The 15,416-nt window shown below is 41.8% G+C and overlaps 1 protein-coding gene across 1 annotated transcript in view; it reads right to left on the bottom strand.

Moving 5' to 3' along the window:
• The window catches only part of SLC3A1 (solute carrier family 3 member 1), a 53,255-nt gene that overhangs the window by 33,338 nt on the left and 4,501 nt on the right, over nt 1–15,416 (bottom strand). Inside the window, exons 2-5 of the mRNA XM_073628472.1 lie at nt 12,189–12,368; nt 10,103–10,260; nt 7,242–7,367; nt 585–704 (exon numbers count right to left, since the gene is read on the bottom strand). Coding sequence (XP_073484573.1) covers nt 585–704; nt 7,242–7,367; nt 10,103–10,260; nt 12,189–12,368 — 584 coding nt within the window. The remainder of the gene's footprint in view (nt 1–584; nt 705–7,241; nt 7,368–10,102; nt 10,261–12,188; nt 12,369–15,416) is intronic.

Here is a 15,416-nt window from a genome sequence, read left to right as displayed (position 1 = left end):
CAAGTGAAATGAAATGAAAGTTTCTGCACAATTGTTGTTTGAACTAAGCATGTTATCATTTTGTGAATTTGAAAAGTGCGAGAGTTTAGTTTTTGGAGTCATATTATCATTTATTATTATTTATAGTGTGGTTTGATAGATGCGCTGCATGGTGGATTTTTAAAAGATCTGATCTGCTGAGAACTGAATACCCCTGTACTACAGCTATGCTTACGTTTTGACTGTTGCAGTTCAGTTCATTTATCTGTACGAATATTATATTGTTTATGCAGTAATGTTATCAATTTCTATTAAAACCTAATACAGTAAAAAAAAAAAAAAAAAAAAAAAAAAAAGGATTGGACACGCTAATGTAAAATTGCGGCTAAACGCTGCATTTTTAAAACGTCCTGTGTGCATGACCCCCTAAAGCAACCGGTTTGTCTTCCCTATCCTCCACCTGATAGACCTTTAGGTGCCTACAGTGTATATCTATACATACATGAGATAAGCATTTCTACTGTATTTTCCCCACCAAACCTTCAACAGCTAGCCATCTTTATGGGATTATTTACATTACATATGGATAACATGCAAGCACTTACCGCCTGTTGAGATTTATTGACCTGGGGCTCATCCCGGAGGTGCTCAGCTTCTAGAAGGAACTTGGCAGCATCGATTGTAAACCCATCAACACCTTTCTCCAGCCAGAAAGTAATAATATCCTAAGAAAACAGATTTATTCAGTTGCCACAGTAATCATATTGCTTAATATAGAATCAACTAAATTTTAATAATGCAAAGTTTATGGTGACTTTAGTATAGCTGAGCACACTTTCCAGATCCCCATCCCTAACAGAGTAGATTCGGGCACTCTTCTGTTAGCATTTCAATGGGCCGAAATAACACTAACAAATGGGATGAGTTTGTTTTGTTTCACGTAGATTTTTCCCTGCATCCATGAAATACTTTTTTTAATTTGAAACTCAACTTAACAATAGATCTGACCAACCTAAACTATTTTTTCAGCTTAAAGTGTTGTTAAACCCACAACAGTAAAATCAGTCTATATATATGCAGTAAAGCATGCTTGTTATAGAATAAATGTATAACTTCCACACTGTCAAAAAAACAACAAAACTAGGGGTACACTGCAGCAAACACCTGGTAAGCTGATCCTTAACAGATAAAGAGGTAAAAGAATAAATATTGGTGACAAAATAAAAAAGAAAAAACTGCGCTTGGAATAAATAAAACGAGCTGCGGTTACAAGTGAGGCACACCAATACAAAACTATAACAGAAAAACCGTGCTATAAGGTGATATGAACAATGATGAAAATGTAAAGTCCCATATACAATTGTGTAGTCCCATGCAAAAGTCCAAGACAAAAAAAGTTGAATCTGTCATAGGTGAATGGCGTGAAATTCATCCAGAATAAATAAATAGGTGATGAAAAGACATATAACTGGAACACATTAATAGGTACTGCGCTTACCAGAAGCAAGCCAAAATAGGGCAAGTGGCTTAAACCCAGCCTGGGCCTTTAGATGAACGATCCAGGTGAGGTAGGATAAACGCACTCGTCCCGTATATCCAGTCCACAGAAATTTATCCAAAAATATATGACAAAAACATAGCGTAATACTGATAATTTAAAACACTCCAAAAACAAATAATAAGTGCAACACTCAACATAAACCCAAAATCACGTGTAGTCATAAAACATCCAGTGTCAATAGCAACAACTAGGATGGATGTGTGAGTGTCATGCAATCATGCAAAGATATATATTAAAGTGGGTGAAGATAGAAACGGGAACGATACCCAGAATCTGCTTACCAGATTTAGGTGGAAAGTAAGCATGTAACGATCAACCAGATAAAGACGTGAAAAAGGATCCCTCTAGGTGCAGCAAACCACATGTACAAACTGCTTACCAGATGGCAAACCGCTGTGAGCAGACTCCATACAGCCAAAGATTAATCACCATAGGTGGAAAACACAGGATATAAAACTGATACCAGATATCCAAACAAGATGGGCAGATGCAATAAAGCACAAGACGGACTCCTGACAAGAACGGCGTGGATACGTCCTGACCAAATGGACCCGAGCTAATATGTAGGTGCGTGAGTGCACCAATCTTTCCAGAGAGTGTTTGTATAAAACAAGCGTTTGTATGGCGTGCGGTGTGTCGTTCCTCATCTACCTCTGTTGCTGACAGCTCCGTCCTACCCCTCCCCGACGCGTATTCGGCACAGGGATCACGTGCCTTCCTCTGGGGGGATCTCCTTGTCAGGAGTCCGTCTTGTGCTTTATTGCATCTGCCCATCTTGTTTGGATATCTGGTAAGCAGGATCCCCATAAGGTTCGCTGCAGTTTTATATCCTGTGTTTTCCACCTATGGTGATTCATCTTTGGCTGTATGGAGTCTGCTCACAGCGGTTTGCCATCTGGTAAGCAGTTTGTACATGTGGTTTGCTGCACCTAGAGGGATCCTTTTTCACGTCTTTATCTGGTTGATCGTTACATGCTTACTTTCCACCTAAATCTGGTAAGCAGATTCTGGGTATCGTTCCCGTTTCTATCTTCACCCACTTTAATATATATCTTTGCATGATTGCATGACACTCACACATCCATCCTAGTTGTTGCTATTGACACTGGATGTTTTATGACTACACATGATTTTGGGTTTATGTTGAGTGTTGCACTTATTATTTGTTTTTAGAGTGTTTTAAATTATCAGTATTACGCTATGTTTTTGTCATATATTTTTGGATAAATTTCTGTGGACTGGATATACGGGACGAGTGCGTTTATCCTACCTCACCTGGATCGTTCATCTAAAGGCCCAGGCTGGGTTTAAGCCACTTGCCCTATTTTGGCTTGCTTCTGGTAAGCGCAGTACCTATTGATGTGTTCCAGTTATATGTCTTTTCATCACCTATTTATTTATTCTGGATGAATTTCACGCCATTCACCTATGACAGATTCAACTTTTTTTGTCTTGGACTTTTGCATGGGACTACACAATTGTATATGGGACTTTACATTTTCATCATTGTTCATATCACCTTATAGCGCGGTTTTTCTGTTATAATAAATATTGGTGTTTGCGCTGTGAAATAACTAAGTGCTAGTGCAATGAAGGGGTATAGACAGTAACAAATTACTGGGTACTAAAATGCCAAGTGAAGATAAATTAATGGCTTGTTATACTCGCTGTGGACCCTAAGGGGTTAATCCTCCACATTGCGTAAAAAGACTATTTTATCCTGTCTTATTTGACCCTCCCCTTCTTTTACTATCCCCAATCCATCTGCGGATAGAACAGAGCCCTAGGAGGCATTCTGCACATGCTCAGTTTAGTGTGTATTGCTAGAGAGGTTTTTTTTTTGGGGGGGGGGGTGCATGTGATCAGCAAAGGGCCAATCAGAACTGTCCAGACAGAGGGTCAGGGGTCCTGCAGCCTCATAAGACAGTCAGAGGAGAATTAAAACTCCCCCTTCAAGCTTTAAGCAGACACTGATAGAAGTCACAAGACTGCTATATACTGCTGATGAGAAAATATATTTAGCAGTTTATATTTACTAAAATAATTGCATTTCCATGTTCTGTGTACTGTGGGAGACCAGATATAGTGAATGCAGGATCCTGGGTTTAGTAACACTTTAAAGTTGGATGGTGGAAGGTCCATAACCTTAGGTTTTTATTTCTGTCTTCATACCCACTGGAGTAAAATAAAGGCAAGCTTTTTAAAACATTTTGAAGCCTCCTGAAGTTTTCCTTCAAGTTTTTTTTTTTTTTTGCTATCTGAGTCACCAGAAAAAATATGTCCCAGTTGGAAGATTACCGCTCTGTTTCTGTTATTTGTTTGGGTGGTAACTCATATTTTGATCTTCTTTTACTTTCTGTCCCTGTCCTAATGATCATCAGACAAAATAGGAACATATCTCCCTTTTCGGGGGCAACATTACAAACCTAACAGAGGTTCTAACTTCTCATCACTCTCTCCAAAACTAGAAAAAAAAAAAAAACGAAAAGCCGCAAAAGCTCCATCGTAATGCACCAACTAAGTCAGAAGACTTTGTTTCAGGGAGGTGCAGTTACCCGTGATTTACCCAATCCAAGTCAATCTGTGCCGTTCATGAAAAGTTAATCATCATAAATCAGGGAATGTTCTTTATTGTTTTAAAGGCTCCTTGCAAGAACTTGTCCCAGCACTAGCAGCATTGCTACATATATAATTATCACCTAATAAGAAAACCATCAGGTGTAAAGTTCAGCTGTTTTCACAGTTATTGACGTAACTGTTTAACAAGCTGATTGAAGTGTAAACTTATTAACCTTGCTAATATTGCAGTGAATTCTTCATGTTCTGATGGGATGCAAGGAAGTGTAAAACACGATGTCAGCATCTGACAAAAGACAATATAGACCTTCTTTAAGATTATGGTCAAGTGTCATCAAGTTGCAGGAAAGCTAAAATTATTCTGCAAGTGGCGTTCATTAAACTATCGCTGGCTACGTCAATTATTTCCAGTATATGGCCCAGTGGAGCTTACAGCAACACACTCACTAATATCCCTACCAGAGCCACTTCTATCATGATGGAACCTCAGGTGACCCTCTCTATCTCTAGAGTCGGTATACAAAAGATTTTCACCTGCTCTTCTACCCACACATTACCTTCTTTCATGAGGTATAATGGGGGAAAGAGCTGGACCTTCATAGCACAGGGGCTAAGTGGTTAGCACTTTTGTCTAGCAGCACTAGGGTCGTCAGTTCGAATCCCAACCACGGCACCTCCTGCCTGGAGTTTGTATGTTCTCCCTGTGCGGGTTTCCTCCCACACTCCAAAGACAGGTTAATTGGCTCCCGTCTAAATTGGCCATAGTATGTGTATGTATGGTTAGGGACCTTAGACTGTAAGCTCCTTGAGGGCAGGGACTGATATGACTGTATAATAAATATGAAAAGTGCTGCATAAATTGATATTGCTATATAAGTCTCTGTAAAAAATAAATACTTGCTTGCTGTAATCAGGGCTGGGACAAGGGGCGGCTGCCCTGGACACTGTAGCATCATGTGAGGTGGGAGGGCACCGCAAGGAGATTGGGAGGGGATTTATGTTGGAAAGAGGAATTTGGGGGGCAGCAGGGGGTAAGAATTGCTCTATGAGGGGAAATTTGGGGGTGAGTGGTGATTTGTGTTGGGAGGGGGGAAGAGTATTATGTGCTAGGAGGGTTGATTTGGGGGGTTTGTGCTCAGAGGAGAATTTTTTTTTTGGGGGGGGGGTTTATGCTAGTAGGGATGATTGGGGGGTGATTGTGATAGGAGGGGGGGAAGGGGGGAATATTTGTGCTAGGAGGGCGATTTGGAGTAGGGGAGGAAGAGAATGTATACTCGGAGTGGAAATTTGAGGGGTGGAAGATTTGTGCTAGGAGGGGTGATTTTTTGGGGGGGATGGAGGGGGCAGAGATTTGTACTGAGAGGGGGGATTTCAGCAGGGAACAGACTTGTACTGGGAGGAGGGAGAATGTATGCTTAGTTGGTAATCAAGCAGATTGGTGCCCATTTTTTTGTGCGTCTTTTGGTCCGTTTCAGATTCGAATTCAGCCAAAAATTCGGGCTGAAATTGGACCTGAAACGGTGAACCAGGATGCACCGGACCCCTGCTGTGAGCCACATGTGGCTTATATGTGAACCCAGCCTAAAGCGGTAGTAAACCACTGAAAAAAATAATAATAATCTGCAAGACAATGGCATAATGTGCTAGTATGCATCGCATACTAACACATTATGAAATACTTATCTTAGAAAAAAGCCCTTCCAACGGCGCCCGGTCACTGCTGAGAGGGCTGACATGTTCCCCCGGCCTTGAACTCTTCCGGGTTCATGTGCTCCGTCACTGTGAGTGGCAGGAGCCGCGATGATGTCACTCCTGTGCATGCACGTGGGAGCCCTGGGTTCCAGCAAGAAGCTCTGAAGGTCTGGCATGGTATGCTAGACCTTCAGAGCGGATGCAGGATGATTGCCTTGACATGCAGGTTTCTGCATATATACTGCAATAGCCTTCGAACTTGGAGATATGCATTTGTCTATAAATATGAGTTAGAACTTAGCAACCTCAGAGATCAATATATTGAAGTTGCTTTAAGGCGGTAGTAAAGTCAATTTTTTTTCTTCAAAAAACGGTTCCCCCTGGCAGCCTTAAAGCAGCTTTGTTACTTTTACCTACAGGTGCGCTGTTTAGGACATATTCATTTTACCCACAGGTAAGCCTTATTATAGGCTTACCTGTAGGTAAAAATAACAAAGCAGGGTTTACAGCTGCTTTAAGGCTGCCAGGGGGACCCGTTTTTCGAAAAAAAAAAAATTTGACTTTACTACCGCTTTAAAGCAACTTCAATATATTGATCTCTGAGGTTGCTAACTCATATTTATAGACAAATGCATATCTCCAAGTTGGAAGGCTATTGCAGTATATATATGCAGAAACCTGCATGTCAAGGCAAGCATTTTGTTGCTGTTGTAGGTCAAAAATGAATATAGATTGTTCAATTTTGTGCCAAGTGGTCCTCTAAAAAAAGCAAATATAGCTCAGAAACGGATTTTTTGTTAATGAACTTTGTGCTTTGCCTACAGTTTTCTTTCTAAGATATGTTCGTTTGGTCAGCGTTTTTTAAATGATCCTTAAAGTGTTACTAAACCCACAACAAAATCATTCTGTGTCTGCAGTAAAGGATGCTTGCTATACTCACTGTGGAACCTCAGGGGTTATTCCTCTGCATTGTGTACAAAAGGCTGTTTTATCCTGTCTCCTCTGTTCCTCCCCTTCTTCCACTGTCCCCAATCCATCTCCTGATAGAACAGAGGCTAGGGAACACCCTGCACATGCTTAGTTTGGTGTGTATTGCTAGAAAGTTTTTTTTTCTTGGGAGGGTGAATGTGATCAGCACAGGGCCAATCAGCACTGTCCAGACAGAGGGTCAGGGGTCCTGCAGTCTCAAAGGCCAGTCAGAGGAGAATGAAAACTACAAGCTTTAAACAGACACTGGTAAAAGTCACAAGACTGCTCTAATTGCCAATGAACAAAAGTTATTTAGCAGTTTATATTTACTAAAATAATTGCATTTCCATGTTCTGTGTACTGTGGAAGAGCAGATATAGTGAATGCAGGGTCCTGGGTTTAGTAACACTTTAATACAACAATAGAGTGACACAATTACACAAGCATAAGACAATCGACTTACTAGAATTTCACTTTGAACGTCTGGATTGTGTAAATTTAGATCAGGCTGCTCTTTGCGAAATTGATGAAAGTAGCATTGTTTCCTGACACTGTCGTACTCCCAGGAGGAGTTTCCATACAAGCCAACCTGAAAAGAAAAATGGATGCCAAAATCACAAAATAATCATCAAACATTTTTTTATTAAAGGATAACTGAACTTCTAAAGCATGTTAGCCCTTTTAACACACACCCTGTGATTTTCTATAAACTTTACAGATATGACCACTTGCTTCTGCCTTTTCTTTCCCAATGCTTTAATAGCCGTCATCACAAGCCCATGCCAAATACATTGTTTGCATTCAGTCTTTCTGCATTTGCCCCTAACTGCAGACAAGGAGTGGAAACAAGGAAGGCATCTGTTCCACATACCTGTTTGATCCAATGCCTTTAGTGACAGGAGTCACAAATACTCATTCCTACCATGCACTGCACTGTAATACCTGGAGATCACAAACTGCTAGAAACAGAGAGCTCCTGTTCAAGTTTAGCTGCTGTATAGACAGCAAATGGAACCGGGAACAAAGTTAACACAAGGGAAGGGTTAGGTTAGGGAAGGACCAGAACCTCTGACAGGTTTTTATCACTGCCGGGGAGATCTGCTTTCTCTATCTGACATCGCTGCTCTTCGATGTATACAGTACATTGAGTTATGGACTGGAAGTGTGTTACTGGTAGGTGAAAAGCAGCAAAAAAAAAAAAAAAAAAAGGAAATTAATGCATCCACCACATCTGGGAACTGGTAAGCTACAATATATTACATTTTTGTAGGGTTTAGATACACTTTAAAGTGGAGTTCCACCCACTTTTACAACTCTTCAGCATCCCTCACTAAACTGTGCACTGTAAACAAATTGGATATTTTTTTATTTTTTTTCTCAGCACCTACTGTATATCTGCTGTATTCATTGTTCACTTCCTCCTCCCTGGCCGCGGCCCATCGCATCATTTCCTGTTTGCAATGCCTTCCTCTGAAGCTGCCATTGCTATGGAAACCTGACCTGAAACCTATTACACTGCTTGTGCTGCACTAAGCATGTGCGAGATCTGCAAGTTTGAGATCCAGGAAGAAATACAGTCTGGCTTCAGATGCCCACACTTAAGATGGCCACGGCCTGCTGTAAGTTTATAAAATAACAAACTACTGCTATAAACTAACAAAACAGACCTTAGTTTACAGACTAACTTTACTAGAATACATTAAGCTTGTGTATTATAGGGGTATTCTTATTGAAAAAGTATAATTTCGGCCGGAACACCACTTTAAGGGTTCAAATTTTTAGTTCTAAAGAAAGAAGGTTATTTTATCTTAATGGATTCTATGCATTAAGATAAAAAACCTTCTGTGTGTGTGTGCAGCAGCCCCCCTTAGCCCTCCTGATACTTACCTGAGCCCATCTCGATCAAGCTAAGTTGCACAAGAGTCTCGGGTGGAGGGGACTCTCCCTCCTCATTGGCTAAGACAGCAGCCGGGTGCCATTGGCTCTTGCTGCTGTCAATCAAAGTGAGTGAGCCAAAGAGGAGAGAGAGGGGGGGGCAGAACCGTGGCTCTGTGTGTGAATGGACACATTGAGCAGCGGCTCGGCTTGGGTGCCCCCATAGCAAACTGCTTGCTGTGGGGGCAGGAGGGAGGGGTCAGGAGTGCCAGAGAGGGACCCAAAAAGAGGAGGATCTGGGCTGCTCTGTGCAAAACCACTACACAGAGCAGGTAAGTATAACATGTTTGTTATTTTTAAATAAAAAAAATGAGACTTTAGTATCACTTTAAGGGTTAAAATAGAGAATAATAACAAACATGTCATACTTACCTGCTCTGTACAGTGGTTTTCTACAGAGCAGCCCAGATCCCCCTCCTCTTGGGTCCGCGCTGGTGTTCCTGGCTCCTCCCCCTTTCTGAGTGCCCCCCCAAAGCAAGCGGCTTGCTATGTCCATTAGGCACGCAGAACAGGGCTTGGCCCCGCCCCCACTCCCTCCTCACTGGCTGTGATTGACAGCAGCCGGAGCTAATGGCTCCTGCTGGTGTCTCTGAGCCAATTAGGAGGCAGAGAGCCAGGAGACAAGCTGCTCTCATGCACATCGCTGGATCAAGATTGGGTTCAGGTAAGTATTGGGGGGGCTGGGGGAGAGTTGCATACTGAAGTATTTTTTACCTTCAGCCTTTAGAACCACTTTAAGATTCAGAGTTGGGCTTACAGTTAGGTTTAAAGTGAACCTTTGCCACTGCAGAGAAAAACGATAGATTCACTTTTATACGAACAGACTTACCTTAATCTCACTCCCCCACCAGTCCATTCAGGTGCCAGGAAACAAGGAAAGACCTGTGTAAGCCTCGAGTGACTGGAGTTGTAACCTACAAAGGGCTATGGACTCCACTGTGACTTAGCTGATTGGCCCAGCCTTGTCACATGGTCCTGTATATCTGGAAGTGCTGGGTATTTGCTTTGGCTCCAATCCTTGAACCAAATGGTGGGGGCAAAGAAAATGTTATGTGATGCTAGGTGCGTGTGCAATAAATACCAGTACATTTCTGTGTCTGATAAGTAAAAACCAAAAAAATCAAAGCTGAAAATGTACATAGTGTGGGGTTCCACATGCGGTTTCTGTCCTCCCTGAGCTCACCTTAGGGCACCTGGGTTACCATTTGACAGGTGTACCACCCCAGTCAAACTCCCCAGCTGTCCTCGGAGTGTAGATGAATTCTCTGGGCAGAGAATTCAGCCCACCCGTGTTCCCATAAAACTACAATATCAGCCTTGGGTAGATGTAGCCTTTCACAACCAAAATATATTTATAATGCTAAATGTTTGGACATCACACAGGCTTACCCAGTTATTGGGAGGTTTGACCGGGCCATCCTCCACATCTGTACACTTCTTCCAGATGTAATAGTCTGCATATTTATTTGTTCGATTCCTACTCAGCAGGAACCAGTCATGTTTATTGCTGGTGTGGTTTGGAATGAGGTCAATTATCAATTTTATACCTTGATAAAAACAAGAAATGTTTTACATTTTATTCAAATTCAATTCAGTAAACCAGAGCAGTAAACCAGAGCAGTCTATCAGATGTTTCAGATCACCAAACAATGATTTGTAATGGTTTATAAATTGTGGTTCTGCCATTTTGAATAAACAGGTAATCAATGTGAAAATTGACTAAACATGTTAAAATGTGATTCTATAATCTCTGTATAATCTCTATTATATTTACCAAAACTATGTAATGTCAGAGCCTGGCTAGAATTTAGTTTAGTTTGTAGTAGGAGCCCTTCCACTGCAGTTATTGAGTTATTGGTAGATCTAAAGTAGATTGTCCTTTCAAACTACAATGTGCATGGGCAGCTTAAAGAGAACATTCACCCCCCACCCCCACCCCACCCCAGGGTTACCTTTGAGTATAATTTTAACCTCCTTTACCTTTTCAGCTGGGTTGACCTGAAATAGCATACTCATCTGACCAGCAAATCCAGCACTGTCCTGCTGTGATTCGCCAACAGCTGCCATCTTGTTTGCTGTTGTCATCAGCTGGTCAGCTGAGGTCAGCTTTCTCCACCAAGTCCTAGCAGCTGACCCTCTGATGATGTTCTGCATGTTCTACATAGCCCTGAAGCCTTCTGGGATATGTGACGTGTGTATCCCAGAAGGCTTCAGGCAGGGAGGAATGTTATTCTCACCTAGGTGAAAAAGGTGGAAGTGCAGGCAGTGGTCAGCTGAGCCCAGCTTTCTGCACCAAGTCCTAGCAGCTGACCCTCTGATGATGTTCTGCATGTTCTACATAGCCCTGAAGCCTTCTGGGATATGTGACGTGTGTATCCCAGAAGGCTTCAGGCAGGGAGGAATGTTATTCTCACCTAGGTGAAAAAGGTGGAAGTGCAGGCAGTGGTCAGCTGAGGCCAGCTTTCTGCACCAAGTCCTAGCAGCTGGCCCTCTTATGATGTTCTGTGTGTTCTACATAGCCCTGAAGCCTTCTGGGATATGCAACATGGGTATATCAGAAGGCTTCAAGCAGGGAGGGATGTTATTGTCACTTTGGTGAAAAAGGTGGAGGTGCAGGCAGTGGGCTGCTGAAAAAGGGGGGAAGATAAGTAAGATTGGAAGAAGTAGTAAAAGTAAGTTGAGGTCATAGACTTCACTTTGCCTATTCAGAACAAAATATCCAGTTCTCAAGTGCATTCCCCTCACCCATTGATACTTACTTTCCCCACATACCCCCCATCTCCAACTGCAGGAGCACTGAGTCTAAGCCCTGCGTACGCTCAGTGTTTCAGTCAATATAGGGGTATTGACCTGGCCCCCTCCCTCGTGTAAAAGTGTCCAGGCCTGAGGATTGGCAGCTGAGTTTCAGGAATGGACAAACTGAGAGATTCTTTTTCAAGTAAATATACATCCACAACATTTTAAATACATTTTGAAATAGTTAAGGAAGTGTTAAGGACCTTATAGCGTTTCCTTACTGTGGAGTTGGTTTAATAAAATTGGCGAGTGCAAAATATGGTGCAGCTGTTTATGGTAGCCAATCACCTTCTAACTTCAGCTTGTTCAATTAAGTTTGAACATAAAACCTGGAAGCAGATTGGTTTCTATGCACAGCTGCACCAGATTTTGCACTCTCCAGTTTTAGTAAATCAACCCTAATGTGTCTCTGCTGGGGAGATTGCCTTTTTGTCCTGGAGACTATGAAGAATGAAATTAAAATTCCAAAATTTTAGAATTGTCACAGAAACAGGGGGCAAGGGGAAATCATTCAATGGGAACACCTGTTCAACTTCTCCTCAGTGTAGACAGATTTCTCTTTGTCTCAAGGACAGGAAGTAATATAAAATCAACCCAAGGGACAGACATCTCTATAACTACTTCAATTCTTAAAACATCTAAAAAACTGGGCTTTTTTTTTTTAGATATACCAGCTCACCTTTATCATGCACAGCAGAAAGCAGGTTCTCAAAATCCACCATAGTTCCGAAACTTGGGTCAACCTGGCGGAAGTCATCCACAGCATAGCGATAGTCCTTTAGCGTTGACTTGAAGAATGGGGCAACCCAGACAGCCTTCACACCAAGGTACACAAAGTGGCCAATCTTCTCCTGCACTCCTGGAAGTTGAAAGCAGAAAGTGAGAGAGGGATGAATTCTCTTAATGCCACCAGCCAAGGGCTCTCATTTTCACTACATAAAGTTCACTTTAATGCCTTGTTATTGTGAAGGCAAAGGTGGAAAGATGAGGAATGCAATTAACATTTTTGATTACAACAATTTAAGGCTAGTGATTAAATTGCGGAGCTTATAAAGTATATGTAAACCTTATCAATGAACCGCTCTAATTTGTACCTGGATCTGGTAAATATACTATTGAAAATGTTTTGTGCTCAATAAGTGAAAAAATACCTCTTAATCATGTCAGAAATTCAGAGCTGTCCTGTGCACACTTCCTGGGTTTTACCAAGGAAACCTCCCTGTTCTTATTAGGGACTGCCAAACATTGGGGGAGATCTACTAAAACTGGTGCACACAGAATGTGGTTCAGCTGTGTATAGTAACCAATCGGCTTCCAACTTGTTAAATTAAAGTGGTTTTAAGGCGATAGTAAACTGCACCCAAAAAAAAAGAAAAAATCAGGCCCCAGGCAGTTTAAGTCATAATGTGCTAGTATGCATTGCATACTAGCACATTATGACAGACTTACCTGAGAACGAAGCCCTCCAGCGGCACGCTGTCACCTCTGAAGGCGATCTTCTGAGTTTGCGGGCTTCAGCTATCTGACTGGCCGATCCGGCGATGACGTTATTCACACACATGCATGCAGGAGTCGCTGTTTACAGCATGGTTCTGAAGAAATGGCACAGGTATGCTGTTCCTTTAGAGTGCATGCAACAGTGATGTCATCGGCTGTATCTAAAGTAAATATCTCCTAAATGGTGCATGTTCAGGAGATATTTACAATACCTATAAGAAAGCCTTATTATGGGCTTACCTATAGGTAAAAATTATACATGGGAGTTTACTCCCACTTTAAAGGCTCAAGGTTTTTTATCTTCACGCATTCTATGCCTGAAGGTAAAAACCTTCTGTGTGCAGCACCCCCCATACTCACCTGAGCCCCTCTTGATCCAGCGATGTGCATGAGAGCTGAGCTTCTCCCTGGTCTCTCATTCCTCATTGGCTGAGACAGCAGCGGGAGCCATTGGCTCCTGCTACTGTCAATCACAGCCAGTGAGCCAATAAGGAGAGAGTGGGGGGCAGGGCCAAGCTGGTGCTCTGGGTGTCTTATGGATGCATAGAGCAGGATTCTGGAGTGAGCACGCACCAGTGCCACCAGAGCAAGCGGCTTGCTATTGGGTGCACTGGCTAAAGAGGAGGAGCGAGGAGTGTCGACGGGGGACCCAAAAAGAGGATGATCAGGGCTGCTCTGTGCTAAACCACTGCACAGAGCAGGTAAGTATAACATGTTTGTTATTATTTTCATTTTTTTAAATGAACATTTAATGTCGCTTTAAGCTTTGACAATAAAACCTAGAAAAAAAAGCTGATTGGTTACTATGCACAGCTGCACTAGATTCTGGGTCCACCAGCTTTAGTAAATCTCCCCCAAATTTTTGGCTGAATTCAGACCTGAAACTAACCAAAAGACGCACAGGGCTCCTGTGAAAATCGCACCGGACCCGCTGCGGAGATATGTGAACCGGCTTCATAGAGAGCCGGTCAAAATCTCCTGCTATTGCGTAAACCTAGCCTAAATGTTGTGATTTACTTTCTAGACTCTTGGAGCCAATACAGCCTGAGGAAATTGGGAAACTTCAATAATCTTTCAATTATTCAGAGGAGCTGGCATTAAATAAGCGTGGAGATGCCAGCAGTCAGATTTCCAGCCTATTTCCTAATAACATTTCACGCTCTGAAATGTTAAACAGAAACTGGCATGATAAGACAGGTAAAATATTGCAAAAGTCCTATGAACCAACATTCACAAGTATGTATGGACAATTTCCCCCATATCAGTGCAGAAATTATCTGTAATTGCTCTAAGGTCAGTTGTTGCCTTTTCCTCAATGTCATAAGCCATTTTTGGCCAGGGCTGAGGATCCCAAAGTGTAGCTGTATCCGATCGCCAATTAGACAACCGGACCAGTCAGCAATTTGGAGGGGCTATTTAAGCTCCACTCCATGTGGCTTGAGCACCTATGTTTGTGGCCAGCTGATGGATAACCCCTGATGCACAATATTTCAGGTATAACTTTATCAAACTTCTATCACTATGTTATATAGACACCTTTATTATCTTTATTTGTACTTTTATACTGGGCAGTGGGTCTATTGATCAGGCTGCATAAAGATTGAGTTATGCTTTATATATTATGTATACTGATGATTCCTTTATAGTTATATACCCTATTCATTATTATCCTCTATGATATATACCCTCTTATAGAGACCTCTGAACAAATTGTCGGTCCACCATTGGGCAGTTGCCCTTTTCTTTGGGGTTCTTGTGTGTCTTGCCCCCTCTTGGTGTCCTTGCTGACCGTATCCTGGTGGTCCATAATCGCATTACCCCATCCAGCGGAACCCGTCACCTAGCCACTATATTATTATACACTATATGTATATATGTTTTTGTATATATAACCTGCAACCTTTACAATTTATAGACAAATGAAATTAATGAATTAAATGATTTTTTTTTTTACGTTAAAATTAGCCTATGTGTTGTATACTTTCATCACTAATATAGTATATTTACTTTTTAGAATCTATTGTTACCCATTTGACAATAACCACTGAAGAAGGACCCCAGAGCAGTCCAAAACATGTTAGGTGTTTTCGCTATTATGAAATGCTGCTAGCCCGACATTTCTACACGGGTAGCCTCGCACTCGCCATGCTACATGCGACGTCAAGGGTATTTGGTACTATGTATCTTTGAATTTTTGTACGATATGTAATTATCATATACCCATATACCGTCTGTAAACTCTTTTCTTATAGAATTTTTTACTGAACAAGATGTACAATAAATAAAATATATTTTTAATACAACTTTTTTGTTCTGTCTACAAGTCCATGAGGGGTATACAATTTTGCACAAAGGATTCTTTTTTCTTGCTTAAAGTGTGGGATGTGTGTTACAGGTGGGACGTGCCCTC

The sequence above is a fragment of the Aquarana catesbeiana genome, linkage group LG04, assembly GCF_042186555.1.
Source record: "Aquarana catesbeiana isolate 2022-GZ linkage group LG04, ASM4218655v1, whole genome shotgun sequence".
Classification (NCBI taxonomy): Eukaryota; Metazoa; Chordata; class Amphibia; order Anura; family Ranidae; genus Aquarana; species Aquarana catesbeiana.
The sequence above is the reverse complement of the archived record's forward strand: the minus strand, read 5'-3'. Positions and strand labels throughout refer to the sequence as shown.